The 18,042-nt window shown below is 46.6% G+C and overlaps 1 protein-coding gene across 3 annotated transcripts in view; it reads right to left on the reverse strand.

Moving 5' to 3' along the window:
• Window positions 1-3,965: 3,965 nt before the first annotated feature.
• LOC129331892 (serotriflin-like) overlaps window positions 3,966-18,042 on the reverse strand; it is a 63,542-nt gene continuing 49,465 nt past the window's right edge. For all 3 annotated transcript variants that reach the window (XM_054982660.1, XM_054982742.1, XM_054982583.1), the window contains 5 exons: window positions 15,493-15,580; window positions 12,061-12,206; window positions 9,594-9,688; window positions 7,173-7,261; window positions 3,966-4,738 (listed from right to left, as the gene is read on the reverse strand). In XM_054982660.1, the coding sequence (XP_054838635.1) occupies window positions 4,611-4,738; window positions 7,173-7,261; window positions 9,594-9,688; window positions 12,061-12,206; window positions 15,493-15,580 (546 nt within the window). In that variant the 3' untranslated portion in view covers window positions 3,966-4,610. The remainder of the gene's footprint in view (window positions 4,739-7,172; window positions 7,262-9,593; window positions 9,689-12,060; window positions 12,207-15,492; window positions 15,581-18,042) is intronic.

The following is an 18,042-nucleotide window of genomic DNA, read 5'->3' on the forward strand; positions in this document are numbered from 1 at the left end:
CCGAGAGGAGAGGTAGCCCACCAACACCTCCCTGAGCCTGCCAGGCCCGACGGCTGCAGTCATCAACCACCTTGCTGCGGAAGCGGATACTTTGTTTGCCTCCGACCCGGAGGCCTGGCGGGTGGGCACATGGGGGGTGCTGCCGGCAAGAGGCCAGACCCCCCGCCCCTGAGAGGGGAGGCGGCCTGCCTTCAGGACCACCACACGGGGCCAAAGTGAACTGGCAAGGGTGGCTCCATTTGTGTTGAATGGGAGTTTTCTGGGGGCGTCAAATTTGGGAATGTATAACTCCGAGATCCATATTGCAATCTTGACCAAACTTGGGTGATGGCTGGAGAAGTGCCTGCTGCACATTCCCTGTCAATATGGGCTCTCTAAGTGCTAAGGGGGCCGCTCTGGTGCCGATGAACACCGGACACCGAACACACTAGTTAACGGGACATGTTTGGTTCTGTTCGTCTGTTCATGTTCGTTGTTGGGAATGAATAACAAACAGCCTGTTTGGGTTTTTTTCCTGTTTGTGCTCATGTCTATTTATAGCCAAAGAACCACGCATTCCATGGGACCGCGTTTTTCCGAACCAAACGAACTTTTCTTACTGTTCCGTTGCCAGTTCAGACACTTTTGGTGCCAAACACTCCCTCGCCCAGGCAACGGTCGCAGTCTTTAGCTTGCCCCCAATCTGAGGCCTCCAGGCTTGATTGGCAGCTGTCCTTGCCAACTAGAGAACTTCACCTCTGGCTTATCCAACCAGGAAAAGGGGGAGGAGGGTTAGAATCTCCAAGGCAACTGAGGAGATGGGCCTTCAGCACCATGGTAACACCAATTTCTTCCTTCCAAAACCATGATAGGCAGGTTTTTCTGCCAACCAGAGTGCTCCTGTGTTGTTCAATCTTCTTGGCTTTTTCCATAAATGGGGGAAAGTGTGTGATTCCTGGTTTCAGTTTCTCCAGAGTGGGAGAGGGAGAGGACAGAGAGCTTGCTGGCTGTAGTGTTGGGAACTTGGGAGGGATCTTTGGCCTGCACTTCTGGCTGCTGGAAAGGGGACTGAAAAGCCTCTTGCTGCCTTTCTTACTGGGGACTGGGAAGGTGTTTGGAAAAAGGGTGCTTTTTTCCTTTCTTCCCCCCATCCTAGTCTTAGCTCCCCCCAGCCTAGTCTTAGGCCTTTGAGTACAACTGTGGTCTTCTTGCTTGACGAAGATTTTTATTTGCTTTTATTTTTCTCCTCCTCTGCTTTTTGGAGGCTTTCTCTTCTGGTTTGGTTTCTGGGGGTTTGCCCCTCCCCCAAGAGCTTCATTTGTGTGGTGTGGTATGCATTTGTGTGGTGTAGTGCAGTTTCCCCTTTTTCTGCACACCCCTTTAGTGCCCTTTAGTTATAGAGCTTTGGGGCTCTATAACTTGGAGATCCGTATTGCAATCTTCATGAAACTTGGAGGATGGCTGGTGGAGAGCCTACTGAAAACTCCCTGCAAGTTTGGGCTCTCTGAGCATGAAGAGGGCCATCCTGGGCCCCCCAAACCCTGAACCTCAAACTGGTTCGGAAATCGGGTGAGTTCATTAAGTTCGTGTTCCATGTTCCGTGGAAACTGACGAACCACGAACTGAGCGGTTCGGGTTTTTTTCATTCTGTGCCCATCTCTACCCTAAATCCATCGAGTGTGGCAAGTTTGCATTGGAATGAAGAAAAATTGGATTTGCCGGCATGTTCTCAATAAAATTATACTTTATTTAAATCCACCCAGAAGTGAATGATAAATATTTTAGTCTTGGAAGTAGACTGTTGCTCAGTGAGAAGAACATCAAATCAGGGAAGGGAAGTAGATTGTGGCACAAAAAATTGGACCCAAATCCACAAGACAGGACAGCTAGTTTTACACTCCCAAGAGGACTTTATACTTCTGGTTCTTGAGTAGCAGCCTGCTGTGCCTCATGGAAAATATCCATTATGTGGTAGTTAAAACCCAGACCAGTAATTGTTCCAAGGAAAGTAGCCTTACTCCTGGGCTGTGCACTTGCCTAACTCTCTTAATTGCTTAACAGGCTAGGGTTAGTGGTGAGAGAGCTTTACTGGGCAAAAAAAACCCATATTCACACAAGCTTGGAATTACTCAGCATCACAGAAACTCTGTACGTGATCTTGTTCTGTTCCATGTGAATATTAGGGTCAAGTTTTCTTCATGGTTAAGCATGTGGCCTCTCATGTAAATATGCTGCGAATACAATTAGTTGTTAATACAGGAAAGTGGCCAGGTGCAACCCTTTTGCAAATCTGTGTTTATAGAGTTCTTTTATGAGAAAACAGCTGCTTTGGAGTGGAAGCAGTTGCTGTTTCCTCCTTTGTATGCAAAGCATTTCCCATATTTCTCTTAGTTGTAAAATTGCTCTGAAAGATGCATCATTATTCCCGTTCTTCAAATTTCCAGGTTCCAGTCCAGTCCAGCATTCCCCAGAGAGAACTAAACAGGTAGACTCTCTGATGTAGTAAATGGCGCCTTATCATAGGGATTCTACAGTACAGAAAATTGCAGCTGAATTTTGTGAACCCTCCCCAGTGTCATGAGGGATGCCGTTTTTGCCTACTCATCAGATTCCACAGGCAGACTGGGCAGTGTCTCTTCCCTGCCCCACCTCTAGATTACAGCCAGATACACCATATCTCATCAAGAACGCCTGCAGATGCATTTGTAGTTACATGTGGATAGATTACAGGAACTGCATATAAATAAACATATCCATGCAGGTTGTTGGTGGGGTAAGGTGTTGGTAAGGGTTTCATATACATATACACACACTCTCATACATACTATATACATGCTTCTGGGGATGTGAGCATACACTATTCAAACCTAATTTCGCAAGTCATCCATATACAGATAACAACGTGTAAGAATTCTCTTGGTGCCCAGATCCAGTGCTTCCCATTGCATCTTGGCTTGGCCATCTACAGCCCCGGAGGTGTGTAGGGAGTAGAATCTCTACAACAGTGAAAGGCGGATTGCCAAGCTCCAAGTGGAGCCTGGAGATCTGCCAGAAATACAACTGATCTCTAGACTAGAGATCAGTTTCCCTGGAGAAACTGGCTGCTTTGGAGGGTGGCGTCTATGGCGTTACGTCCTGCTGAGGTCTCTCCCGTCTACAAAGCTGCCCTCCCCAGGCTCAACTCTCCCAAATCTCCAGGAATTTCCCCGCTGGGAGTTGGCAACCCTAAGTGAAGGTCAAAATATTGCAAAAAGTGAGTGGCTTAGGTGGTCTTGAATCCTCCTGGCACAAAGCCATCTTGCTCTCTAGGAAATCCAAGTAAAGAATGAATGCTACCTCTTTCAAATATGATTGGCATGCATCTCTCAGTCTCAAAATTTCTGTTGAAAAATCAATTCTTACTGCTCCCATTTTTGTCCATGTTATCCCTTTTGAAGAAACTAAGCACCACTGGAGGGATCTGCAGGCCTTTTGTTTGTGTTTTCTTTTTCTCCTTTTATAGTTGCCAGCTCTTCTTGCAGGAGACTTAAAACAGCAGAAGACAGCTTTATAGGCAGGGACCCAATGGATGCAGCTTTCACAAATATGGCAACAATGGCCCTGTATTTTTAGGAGCTTGGCTGTGTGGTTGGGACACACTAAAACAAATGACAGGATAACTTGGAAACTTTCCCCTTATTTCCCAAACTCACCCCTTTCAGAATGTTCTGAGTAAAATCACAATGAAGACCACTGCAATCAGTTTGCATCCATTGTGTATTCTCTTACTCCTCCCTTAATAAGAATCGTCCTTGCTTTAATACTTTGCAATGGCCGTTTGGAAACGTAATGCATTCCTGTAGTCATTCAGAACAGTCACTGTTCTGTTTGCTAGGATATTTGTTGCATGAGGAATGAACTGGTTTGTTTAATATCATGGGGTAATTCTGGCATCGTTGGTTCTCCACCCAAAAGAGCCTTCCCCCAGCATAAGTGGCACTTTGGAGGAAGGCTACAAACTTTGTTTAATGGAATAGTACGGTACAGAGCAATGTGTGGAGATGGATACTTTCCTTCATGGGCAATACAGTGATATTGGTCGTAACCACCTGACTCGACATCCCAGGTGTATCCACCAAAATTTGCAACATTGGTTTTTGATCCTCTCGCTATTGTAGCGGTCTTTCTTGGGATACCTGTGTCTGCATTTGTGTAGTATTTCTCTGTGGACGCATGACACTTTTAGAGTTACTTTCCCCACCCCAACATTTCTCTCTCTCTTTTCTGATTGGATGAAAATACATCCGTACTAAGAAATCCATGACTTTCAATTCTGGTATACTGGCTAGAGTAGTGGACCAAGATCTGGGGGATGCAGTTCAATTCCCTACTTGCTATGGAAGCTTCCTGGGTGATCTTCAGCCATCACATACTCTCAGCCTAACGTACATCATGGGTTTTGTGAGGAGAAAACAGGTAAGGAGAATGATGTAAGCTGCTTTGGGTCCTCTTTGGGGAGAAAGGTAAGGTGTAAATTAAAATAAATTTTAAAAATTTCAGTGGAAATTATTTATTTATCCTACAATGTGCTGAAAAATTGCTTTTTTTTTTTTTTTAGTGAAAGGGTGTAGTTTTTCTGTAGAGCTGATGTGCTATTTGATTTCAGTGGGACACCGGCAAGAAGCTTCGCAGTTATCCTTCACCATTAGGTGATTGCATCCTGGAGATTGTGCCAAATCAGGACAGTTGGAGTAGACATTAGCATGTTTGCAAGGATTGGCTGGAAATGAAAGGTCAAGGGTTAATAAAAGCAAAATATTACTACAGACCCAGTGATTATTTCAAGCAGGTTCCTGGCCCTTTGGATCCTAAATATATTATCCAGAAGTCAATGCCTTTGAAGGTAGAGGAGCATCCAGATGTACATCTGTATCTGCCTTTCACACCTGAATCTCCTTTGCTGGATGACAGCAAAGAGGTTTATGACAAGCATAAGAACATAAGAATAACTTTGCTGGGTCATCTAGTCCAGCTTCCTGTTTCTGGCAGTGGCCAATCAGATAGCATGAGGTTGCCTACAACATGGCCTGCTGGGAAAAACCCTTCCCTGCTGACTGTTCCCTGGGACCTGGCCATCAAAGGTGATCTGTCCCTGGTCTCATTCAGCTATTGTGGCTAATATCCAGTGCTGATTTCAGTGGCATGCCGGCCATGTGTGTCCCAGATTGCATGTTGTAGACTATTTATTTATATTCAATTTATACTCCACCCTCCCCACACCAGCAGGCTCAGGGCGGATCACAACAAAGCTTAAAAACACATTTCACAGTTCAGGCCATTAAGACCATTCAAAACATAAAATATTTACATACCATAGTTTAAAATACCATATCTATATAAATATAAAAACAAAACCATAGCAGCACGTAATCTGGACAACCACCTTTTCGCCATCTCCAAAGCGTTTTTACCAGGAAGATATGTGGGAGATGGAAGGTGTCACTGGAAGGGAGGGCATATACTTTATTCCCCCCGGCTGGGGGCGGGCACCGCCTAGCATCAACCATATGCCTGGTGGAACAGTTCCGTCTTACAGGCCTGGCAAAATGCTAACAAATCTTGCCGGGCCCTAGTCTCATAAGACAGAGCATTCCACCAGGCTGGGGCCAGGACTGAAAAAGCCCTGTCCCTGGTCGATGCCAGGCGGGCCTCCCTAGGGCCAGGGACCTTCAATAGATGTTTATCACTCAAGCGAAGAGGCCTCTGGGGTTCATATGCCTTAACATGTTTGCCAGCAGGTCCTGAATGTGTAACTAGCCAGTTCTATCTGTCTGCTTCTCTTTCTGTATGTCTGGACAGCCTTGGCAAGATCACATTCCTTTACTGGCAGGACTTCCACACTGATGGAATAGGTGACTCAGCATGCCTTGGACACAGGGTTGCCAGGTGCCCGCCAGTGGAGGGCAAATTTCTTGGGGTTTGCCTCCTTGCCCGCTAATCCGCCAGCGATCAGCAGTAGGTGGCAAACCCCCTGGAGGTCGCCTGCTACTGGCAGGGACCCTGGAAACACATGCGGTGTGTGCGCTCCCAGGGTGTTGTGACAACATCACTTCTGGGAGTGACATTGCACTGGCCATGCAAGTCCTCCCGCACTTTGTTTGGAGCTGATTTTGGCCCCAAACAGGCCAATTTGGCCCCACACAGAGCATAGGAGCACTCACACGGCTAGTGCAATGACATCATTCCCAGAAGGGACTTCATTTCACATGCACCGGGAACATGTGTGTGCGAGGATGTACAAGGCAAGTGCCTGGTCCTCCCCTTCCTGGCAGGAGGGGAGAGGGACCTGGCAACCCTTCTTGGACATTGGGGGGCGCTGCATGTTGCTCTGTGTGTATTTGTAAGTCTCTTGATCATAAGCGGCTTCTCTTTGTCTAAGGCGAGAATGCCGCCGGACTCCTCCTCTGTCTGTGTCTCTTGGGAGATTTCCTTTTTCTTGCCTCATGGCCTTCCAACGGAGAAGGTTGTATTTCTCAGAGCTCCTGAGATACATCATAAAGTCTGGAGTCCACAAAGAAATCAGGTCAGATAATGTAATACACCTTTTTGTTGGTCAAAATGCATCTTTTAGTCCAGCAAGATGTACTAGGCCTCAAAACCAGCTGTGTGCCCCCCCCCCGACTCCTGGGGCAGCCAGATTTTAAAGTTCCCATCATCTGTTTTGGGATGCACATCTTTAGATGCTGGATGCACGGTTTCCCTGTCACCCTACCCGTCCGTGCTCACATGGAGGCAATCCAGAAGGATAGGATTGGATGCCTTGGGTGATTTCTGCATGCTCTATTGTGCTTCAGAATCGGAAGCGCTAAAATTATTCCTCATATCTCCAATCTATTGTACTTTACATTGTTCCATCTGCATATTAGTTAAAAGTTATATCGAACGCTATGCATGGCTGCAGTCATTGCACTATTGTTGTCCTAATGAAATTGTTCTAACTACATTTTCCCTCCTTCTCATATCCATGGTCTGTAAACACAGACTTGCTTCCTTGCTGGAGTGAAGCGCTTTCTTTGTCTGTACTATCCGTTATTCTATGATATTCTCTGGGAGCCAATTGGCTAACTTGCTAAATGAGTCCTGTGCTCTGAGGAGATGCTTCCCAGTAGTTAAAAGCATTGTCATTTTAACTAACTGAAGCTCTTTGCACTTACTGCAGAGTCTATCTTCACAATTTCCTGGGCAGTCTCCACAAGGCCTTCCCGTTTTATACGGAGTATTCACTGAACCAACAATGTTTCCTCTGGAACAACAGATGGGAACAATGGACAAACCAGGACACATTAGTGCTTACTGTCATGCCATAATTAATAACCAATGATCTTAGTAACAGAGAGATTTCAGGTAAACTTTTCTAGTCTCATTTTCACAAGGCAGATATCCAGTTTTATCCATAATTATTTATCTCTGTGCTGTTCCAGAAAGTAGGCCCCAATGCGCTGGGATGGAAGTTACAGATATATCACGTTGCAGCAGCTGTTCTCCCTGATCTTTAGAGTTGCCATCCTCCTGGTGAGCCTTGGAGTTCCCTCAGAACTGGTCTCCAGACGACAGTTTGCCTGGATGAACCATACTGTCTAGGAAAAATGTAAGTTGCAGAGCGGCTACGGAAAGTTGATGCTCTAGGACTTCCATTTCTCCTATGGAATGCCATAGAGACTCTATGGTACATTGCAGAGATTAGGAGAAAATGATTATCTGTCATCTGTAAAGACAACAGAGCTTAGAGGCCAGCTGGGGACTGAGAGAAGGATAGGGCATCTGTGGGCTGGTTGCTTCTATGGAGCTTCTGATTGGATTTTTCTCCTTAACCACTGAGAAAAGCCTGAAGACAATTTTGACAGCTTTTTAAAAAAGCAGAGGCAGGAAATCTGAATTTCTGTTTTGGTGGAAGTGACCTCACAGAAAAAGGAGGCGTTGTTGACCTTAGACCTCAATGTGACATCACGGGATGTGACACAATACCCTGCTGAACTGCTCTTGTACTCCACTCTCCCCAGGATCCCCCCATCTCTAGGAATTTCCCAAGCCAGAGTTGGCAGCTCTGTGCTATAGTCTCTGGTTTGTGATCGAGCCCTGTTTTCTGCTTCATCGGCAAGCAAATGGAGCTGAGATGACTTGGCAAGGCAAGTATAGGAGGAGTGTTTATCTGAGCCTGTCCGAGGTTAAAGTTTAATAAGATGCAAGGAGATCTTTAAGTCCCCATAACTCTTTCCTGGTCCTGCCACCAAAATGGCAGCTTGAGAAGAACAGACAGGGCTTAGGGATCCCATTCCTCCGGAGGGGGCGGGGAATCCCCTGCTTTCACCCTCCACCCCCTGCCGCCATTCACCTGGCTGGTGGGAGAGAAGGGCGCTGGAACAACCTCCCAGGCGCACTCCCACAGGAGGCAGGGCGACATCACTCCCAGGAGTGATGTTATAGCACTGCCCTGAGAGTACGTGTGTGCTTTGCAGTGGGCCTATTTGAACCCCAAACGGGCCGAATTGGGCCCGTTCTAGGCCCAAATTGGCCCATTGTGAACTGCGCGCATGCTCCTGCACCCGCGCAGTGACATCTCTGGGAGTGATGCCATTGCATGGGCGCGGGGCTGTGCACACAAAGCGCACAAGAGAGAAACATGCTGGGATCACAAAACAGGTAGGCACCAGGTCCCCATCCTCCTGCCTGGACTGTATGCATGTCATGCATTTCTTCCCCTCCCCTCCAGTCTGTGTTCTCAATTCCTGCAGCAGCTGGTAGAGAGCTTTTTGCTGCCCAGGATGAAACCAGAACCTGCAAACTAGCAAGTGCCTCATCTTTGGATAGTCAAATACAATTAATCTCACAATTTCCTTTAAATCACACGAGCTAAAATAGCATATACATTAAAAACAAAATGATGGATTGGTCACAAAGGACTGTAAACAGTGTTTCTCTGCTGGCAGAATGGGAGTTCCTTTTTTTTTTTACTTGGATCTTGTGGGTCCCCTGACCTACAGGTTCAGGGGAAGAGGGCATGGTTGGATTATATGGTGGCCAGGGGAGGTCAGGGAAAATTGTCCCTTTTTTTGCTAACAGAATTGCACCTCAACTTGCCACGATGATGTTGGATCCAACCTAGTGCATTTAATTCTACTTTTCTGGCATATGCTCTGGGCAAAAGAATACACAGTTCGACCAGTGTTGAGGGAGATTACTCTAGGATCATTTTTTGGGCACTGTGTTTATACAAGTTAGAAGCTTGGCCCATAGAAGAGCTCTGTTCTGCTCAAATCAAGTTCAGTAATAGCCAGTGCTGACAACTGCTAAAATAAACTTTTTATGGTATCTTGGGGTGGTGGGTGGACCCTGATACAGCCAGATAGTAGAAGCAAAGGGGTGGACAGGGCACCAGTGATTTCAGGCAGGTTTTCAAAGATGGAGCTCATTGCAGAAAAGCTGTCTATTCAATAAAGGTATACAGCTAACAAAAATAGACGAGGAGACAAACAACAAAAGTAGTAAAGAAACCTTGTCTTGCCTTCTGCTGACCAAAAAAAGGGGGGGACCCCTACAGTTGCCCATAAACATTGAAATCCTGAATTGATACATACGCGGGACAGTAGTGGCAAACAGAGTAGTAAGTGTATTTGCTCCCTGGACAGTGAGCGACAGAGCAGCCAATCCGGAAGGACCTGTACCACACCACCTGTGGGTGTTAAAGCATATAAAGAACCCATTAAAGGTAAAAGTGCAAGCACCAAGTCATTGCTGACCCATGGGGGGATGTCGCATGGCGACATTTTCTTGGCAGATTTTTTTTATTATGTAGTGGTTTGTCATTGCCTTCCCCAGTCATTAAAGTTTCCCCCCCAGGAGAATTCATTACAATGGGACTAAAGTTCTAACGTTATGCTATGAAAATAAACCTTTAAAGAAGCTATATGATAGACAGATTGCATTATATATAATTCTGACTTTCTTGTGAGCAGAGGGTGGCGCCACTTTAACAACTTGTTTGCAAACAATTATTCCAGGGATTTTCTTCCTTTGGAATAAGCCAGTTGACAGTCATACTAGCGAGTCATGTGACCAGGAGTGTCTGAAGGAACTACGGAAGCAAAGAAAGAGCACAGAGACAACAATACGCTGTCTCTTGAACTTTAAAAATGAAAGTACATGTTAATAAGTGAAACGTACTAATGTGCGGCATCTAGATGGTGGGTTGGATGCCGCCTACCATTTCCACATGGGCAAGGAAGGGCGATTTCTGCTGATTCCCTTTCCCATGACAGACCTCCAACTCATGTTGTTGTTGGGGGTCTCGTATACCCCAAGTCCAGCATTTCGAGGGGCATTTTAGGTTGCAGCACAAAGCAGGATGCAGGGAAACCACGCCCCACTGGTGGAATCCCTTCCATCCTTAAGCATTCTGGGTGGGGTCCAGGACAATGGACGACAACTCTTACTGTGATTTTTAACCATTTTCCTCCTCAATGAGGACCCAAAGTGACTTACAACATTGTTCTCCCCTCCTTGATTTTATCCTCACAACAATGCATTACAATGTACTTAACGGAAGGCAGCCCGCCAGCCACACATATTGTGGCATTTGACAACCTGGTTTTGCAGGTCTAAGGAGCAAAAAAACTGGGGGAACTGATTGTCCGGGGTCTGAGGCACAGCCCCCGGCCTCGACAGGAGGAAGCAGGGGGAGGCAGCCAGAAGACAGCAGTCCTGCCGGCTCAGCCAGCAGCCAGGGCCGGAACCTGCCTACACCAGAGGAGGAGGGCAAAGGGCCAAGGCCCCAGAGATCTAGAGGGGGCAGGGAGAGGCAAGCTAGTTCCACCCTCCAGGGAGAGGATAGAGGGCTGAGCAGGACAGAGGGAGAGGACAGAGGCAGGAAGAATAGGGACCCAGCAGCAGCCCAAATGGAGCCCTTACCAGCCAAGGAGGAGAAGCAGCCACAGCAACTCAGAGCCACGCCCTAGCCTCCACTTCAGTTTGAAGACAGCAACCTGGCTCAGGAGACACTCAGAAACCAGCCCCTTCAGGTGGAGCTGCTGAAGGCATTCTGTGGGAAGAGCGGGGCAGCCAGCCAAGGGGCCACAGCTGGCCTACCTTCAGTAATCAGCTCAGCCAAAGAGGCCCAGCAGCCAGCCAACGTGATGCAGCTGTTACTGATCCAGACAGCCCAGACAGCTACCCCTGCTGCAACAGCTTGAGACAGCCCAGGCCAATGCTGGGAGGCCAGGGAGGGGTGTGGCCTGGCAGCCAGGACCTGCAAGGAGGGCGGGGTAGTGAGAGATGGCCCTATAAAAGCTGGCTGGGAAGAGCTCTGAGGTGGTGGGTGTGAGTGATGGTGTGGAGTGAGAGCAGTGTGAGAGTGGAGGTTTGGAGGAGAGTTCTGGGAGGAGGAGATGATGGAGGACACAGAGGGTAAGCAGACCAGGTTGAGCAGGCCAGCGAGTGGATTGAGAGGGAGTCAGGGTGATGTATACCGCCCCTCCTTCCACAGAGCAGAGTCCTGCAGCGTCCCTGGTGCCCCTCTGATGTCAGGACCAGCCCAGCCTGTGCCCTGCCCAGCGGGGGCAGTGACAAGCCCTGACACTGATGATGAAAACTTGAAGCTGCCTATTCTATCAATGTCAGTATTGGCCATTTAGACAGGCAGAGGCACTCCAAGGTCTCAGGTGAAGGCCTTTTACATCAGCTATTACCTGATCCCTTTATAAGCTGGAGATGCCGGGGATTGAGCCTGAGACCTTCTGTATACCAAGCAGATGCTTTCCCACTGAGCCACAGCCACTCCCCTAAGGAGAGTGTTCTTACTGGGGCTCCCATGCATAGCTAGGGAGCCATCTCAGTTTGGTACACCACAAGACGTGCCAGCTTGCTGTAGCCTGTTGTTGAACTGCTTCCTGCAACTGAATCATCCTGACCCAGCCTCTCAACATATCCCCTAGGACAGTTTTATGAATGCATTTGACAATGCCACCTTGAGCCCAGTGGACAGGCAGGGTATAAATATTTAAATTAGTAACTTAATGAATAAGAGAGATGAAGCAGCATTTGGGCTACCTGTGTGTAATGTCCCACTGCATCACCCGTTACACTTCCGTAACCATACTTGAAATAGTTCTTCTCATTGCCCCAGGCCTGAGTTACTTCAGTCCACGAAGTAGGAACAGTTGACATGAAGAGATTTTCACCGCACGCTTTTCCATCTAGAAGGAGAGAGGAAATTGTTTGCAAAAACTGAAATCAGTGGCACAAAACCTTCCACGCACAAGGGACCGCCATGAGCAAACCCCAAGGACTTAGCAAGAAAAGAGTGCTTTCTTTTGTATAATGGCTTGACTTCTTCTCGCTTCTTATGGTTGGGGGTTTTAAGTATTAAACCACCAAGCAGGTGGCCAGACAAGAAGAACCAGCAAAGCAAATGTTGGTTTAAAACAAGAACTAAGGTCAAGAAAGAAGGAAGGCCAATGTGAATCCTATTTGTCTCCTTTTTCTCCTCCCACCACCTGTTCCTCTCTTCCAACACTCTTTTTGCCACTACTTCTTTCTCTCTCTTGCCATCGGCCTCCTCTTCCTCAGCTTAAAAATCTACCTCACTATTAAAAAAAAACTTTTTGATTTTTCTGCATACTTATATGTATGTGAATGTAAAAATAATTTGAATTTAATTTTAGGCCCAAGAGCCAGGTCCATTTAATGGTGTCTCAATGTAGAATAGTTTAAGGTGGGTTGCTGTGTTAGTCTGTAGTGGAAGAGCAAGATTTGGGTCCAGAAGTAACTTAAAGACCAACTAGATTTCTAGGTATGAGGTTGTGAGAATCAGAACTTCCCCCAGGGCATGAGCTTTCAAGAGTGAGATGAAGAGATGAAGAGATCTCTGATTCTCGCAAGCTCATACCCAGGGGTGGCGCACGGGTTTGCGGCGCTTGCAGCCGGCTGGCCGGGTGTCCCTCTGTGTGTGTGTGCGCGTGCGCGCTAGCGCACGCCCCCCGGGCTGTGCGATGACGTCACACGTGACGTCATCACGGGAGCGCGTGCGTGCGCCACCGCCGGCCCGATTGCTGCGGCTGGCAGCCTCCGAGCTCTCCCGCTCAGTTGCCTGCACCACTGCAGCTGCCTGCCCGCGGCTGCTCCGCCCGGCCGGGGGCTTGTGCTGGTGGCGGCGGAGGCGGCGTAGGGCGGGAGGGATAGGAGGCTGCTGCTTTGTGGCTCACGCTCCCACCCCCCACGCCTCCTCCGGCGCTCCCTCCGGCACCCTGCACCTGAGACCACCGCCTACCTGGCCTCTATGGACGTGCCGGCCCTGCTCATACCCTGGAAATAAATCTTCGCCAATGTTGAATGTTTGTGATGATCATTTCTTATATTTAAAAAAAAAATGCAGAACTCAATTGTGCAGCTCTTGGGTTGAATCCAACCAACTTTTCTGCTGACCACTAAAAAGACTATGTTGAGAATCATGGCATCTGCATGGGGAAAAGGCACCTGGGTCAGGGATTGCCATACAGGGAAGAATTAAGTGTGAGTGGAAAAGCTGGCTGTATCCAACCCTTTGTTTTGGTCACATTTTCCTCAAAAATGCTCTTTTACAGTGAAAGCAAGAACAATTGTGTTGCAGAAAGTGCTTTGAAAGGACAAAAGACCAAACAACATATCAACATTCCAATAAAATAACAGAAGCATTGTGATATGTATCAAACGTTGATACTGATATTTATAAGTGCAATCTTGATCACTTTTGTCCTGATCAATCTCTTAAATTTCCACCCAGCAATGATTGTCATCATCTTTCACTGCATTTTTAAAAATCTATTAATTGTTCCCCGAAGGATGCTGTCAGAACTTCTCGTGTGAACTATGCTGGCCTGTGTGGTTCACTTTCAAAGACTGCAGCTATGTTGTTGCTGGTTGGTGTGCATTTTTTCCTCAGCACTGAAATGAAGGTGCACAACCTAAGAATTGTGTCGGAGTTGATTTTCATTCATATGGAGAAACAAAGACAATATACATCATGCCATACTCTTGGTTGCATCAGGAGGTTAAAAACAGCTCAGAACACCCATAAGAACAAAAAACTGGAACCAATGAAAACATGACCAGCCTCTGCATCAGATACTTCTTATTACTTTTTGAATGCTCTCCTAAATAACTTGACTTTCAGAGCTTTCTACAAGCCATAAGGTGGGAGGGGTGTGCTCATCAGCAGGCTCATGGCACGTCAAGCCCCACCCCCGTTTCCTCCTGTGGGTTTTCAGATGGGTCTAGCGATCATGTGCTCGACCTCCCCCCCCGCCCCCACCTATGAGGGTGCCTCTCTACACTGTAATGGAGGGAAAGCTCTCTGCATGTGTTCCTATGTAACTATGGAGTTGATCGTTTCGAATGGGTAGCTGTTTCGGTTTGCAGTAGAACAGCAGGATTCAAATCTGGTGGCACCTTAGAGACCAACAAGCTTTTCAGGGTATGAAGTTTCAAGAGTCCAAGCTCCCTTCTTCATTTATCTGAAGAAGGGAGTTTTGATTCTCAAAAGCTCATACCCTGAAAAGCTTGTTGGTCTCTAAGGTACCACTGGACTCAAATCCTGTGGAGCTGATATATTTTATGCAATGAATGGAAACTCTACTTGATCAATTTGCACATGGCATCACACAGAAGTTGTGGTTTGGGATTATACTGTGCCAGGCTGATACAGTCTGTGAAGCAGCAAAGTTGGTGTGTGTGTGTGTGTGTGTGTGTCTTTGTGTTAGAATAGAATACTCTAACTTTTGATTTTAGGCAGAATGGAAACCATTTCCTCCTAATGTTGTAGAGCCAATATTGAGAGGCGGTGTAGTGTAGTGGTTGGATTAGGATCCAGGAGGCCCAGGTTTGAATCCCCACTCTGCTGTGGAAGCTTGCTGGGTGTCCTGGGGCCTGGCACACAGTCTCAGCGCTAGCTTCCACTCCTTGGTCATTTTTGTTTCCTCAAGCTACCCCTTGGAGCCACTATTGGCTCTATTTATAAAAGAACATTAGAAAAGAAAAAGTTATTCCTAATATCCAGCCGGCACCTTTGTGCATATAATTTAAGCCCATTATTTTGGGTCCTACCCTCTGCTGCCAACTGGAACAACTCCTTTCCCTCCTCCAAATGACAGCCTTTCAAATACTTAAAGAGAGTAATCATGTCCCCCCTCAATCTCCTCTTCTCCAAACTAAACATTCCCAAGGCCCTCAGCCTTTCCTCGTAGGGCTCAGTCTCCAGACCCCTGATCATCCTCGTCGCTCTCCTCTGCACCCTCTCGATTTTGTCCACATCCTTTTTGAAGTGAGGCCTCCAGAACTACACACAATACTCCAGGTGCGGCCTCACCAAGGCAGTATAGAGAGGGGCTATGACCTCCTGCGATTTTGATGCTAAAATGTGAAATGTGCTTGCAATGTTCTCAGGTACTGCATAAAAACTAAGACGAATGAGTCTAGATATTTGTGTTCGGGGAAAGCCTTACTTACCAATGGTTCTTCTGGGTGCCAGGCTGTGTTCAAATGTACATTCCTGTGCCCAGAGTCTAGCAGTCTCGGCAGCGGCTGTATCCCATGCCTAACAACAATAATAATCAATAATAATAAACAATAATAATCCATTTAGAAAGCAGAATGTCAAAATACACAAGATAATCTGTCCAGGGTATTGTCTTTCAAGTCACGAAAGCTTATTGGAGTGGGATCTGCTTCTATATTCCCTCTACTTTTCAAGACTTGCTTGTAAAGTATCTTCTGTGTGACATAGTGGTTAGAGAATTGGACTAGGATCGAGGAGACCCAGGTTCGAATCCCCCACTCCGCCCTGGTAGCTCACTGGGTGACTGTGGGCCATACATACACTCTTAGCCTAACCTACACGGGGCAGTTGTGAGGGTTAATTAGAGGAGAGGAGAACGATAGAAGCTGCTTTTGGCTCCATTGGGGAAAGAGGAGACGTATGAATGAATGAATGAATGAATGAATGAATATGTTCCCCAACATAAATGACAGAATCTCTAACCAATTAACCCTGAACAAGTTTATATCTTATGTTTACTACAGTATTAATTAATTAACAGCATTACTAAGCAGCGGGCTGTGTGTTCACAGTCTTCTCACATGTTCTGCAGAGAAAACCCTAAATTTGCCATGAAGCTTCCCGAAGTCTTCTCTCCTAGCTCCTCCTCCTTTTCCGAGCTGGCCTCATTCATCATCTGTGAGAGTCGTTCCCACTGTTGGGTCAAGGCCTTCCATGTGAAAATCACTGCTTTAAATTATATCTACCGTCATCTATTCCACCATTTTTGTATATTTGATCCAGCTCTTGTCTGCATTATCTTTGGTGATTCCATTTTCTGCAGTATTTGATATTTATCATGTCTGATTCCTTTTTCTTTTGTCTTTGTTTTTCTAACTTCGGTAATCTTAGTCCTATTGCATTGTTTATTGGATGATTTATATTTGTTTTATATTGTGTGATCCACCTCGAGTCTCAGCAAGAAAGGTGGGGCTATTAAAAAGTAAATAAATGAATAGTTCTTTTATGTTGTCGAAGGCTTTCACGGCCGGAGAACGATGGTTGTTGTGGATTTTTCGGGCTGTATAGCCGTGGTCTTGGCATTGTAGTTCTTGACGTTTCGCCAGCAGCTGTGGCTGGCATCTTCAGAGGTGTAGCACAGGGAAGCCATTGAAATTCATAAGCATAAGCACAATTTCAACAGGAAAGAAGAGACTTTAAGAATGAATAGAGGATGGCTTCCAGTCCTGAAAAACACCAGGCTAACAAAACGCTCTGTACCCGACAATAGCCCTGCAGAGAAGATTAGTACATCAAGCACCAAACCATATGCAAAAGAACCTCCTCAGGATACAGTGAAGCCTCCCTCCATTAGCATTCCACACCCTAGGAAACTCTTACAGGATGACTCAGCTCAACCCCACCCCTCCTGAGTAGATATAAATGACCTGCCAACTTCTTTTCCACACTGTGACACTGAGAGATCTCTGTCTTTTGGTGCTACACCTCTGAAGATGCCAGCCACAGCTGCTGGCGAAACGTCAGGAACTACAATGCCAAGACCATGGCTATACAGCCCGAAAAATTCACAACAACCATAGTTCTTTTATGGTCTGACACCGATATTATGCTCCCATCCTGAAAATTCTAGTTCAAAAAGTTGGAACCACGTCCAGGAATGTGCAGCCCTTTCGAGACCTTTATCATTTTGGTATTCAAACCACATGTAAGGGGAGATTGTGCTAGTGCAAACCTCAAGATATTCATGGCTGCCTTTTTGTGTGAACGGTGCACCACCTACGTTTCCCAGCTTTGGTATGTGCAAACGTGTACCCTTAAAAAAAATCTGGGTATGTGACCATCATGAGTACAGAAGCTGAGAAAATATGTGCATTGCCCTGTTAACAAAAAGTGGCGACTATGCATACAGGTTGCAGGTAGTGCCATCTCCCCTTACTCTTTGAGTTGAGTACTGAAATTGTAGTGACTTAAAAGGGTGCGTGTATTCTTCCCCATCTCTCTCTCCTTCTTTTAACGACCTAAACCATAGTCTAGCTTTACATTTGCCGAATGGTAACCCTTGTTATCAGAGCCAATCAGGTTCCCTGTTGACCAGGATTTGTAGGCACATTGCAAATTCTGGCTTCTAATTTTGGTGAAGATAGTGCTCTGTAGTGATGTTAGTAGTCTTATATTTCATTGCCCCTTGGATTAGTGAATGCTCACTCTGCCTACATGCCTAGGTAATGGACAGGAAAGCATTTGTGGAGTTTGTTCTCCAGTGCCTTTCTTCTTTAGTGGTGGGGGTCGAAGGTGCCATCAAATAATAGCTGACTTATGGCAATTCCTGGAGGGGTTTTCACGATGAGAGACTATTGCGTGTCTCTGCAACCCTGGTCTTTGTTGGAGATCTCTCATCCAATTACTAACCAAGGTTGACCCTGTTTAGCTTCTGAGATCTGGTGAGACCAGGCTCCCCTGGGCTACCCAGATGAGGGCTTCTTCCTCAGTGCTGAAGGCAA

The sequence above is a fragment of the Eublepharis macularius genome, chromosome 1, assembly GCF_028583425.1.
Source record: "Eublepharis macularius isolate TG4126 chromosome 1, MPM_Emac_v1.0, whole genome shotgun sequence".
Lineage (NCBI taxonomy): Eukaryota > Metazoa > Chordata > Lepidosauria > Squamata > Eublepharidae > Eublepharis > Eublepharis macularius.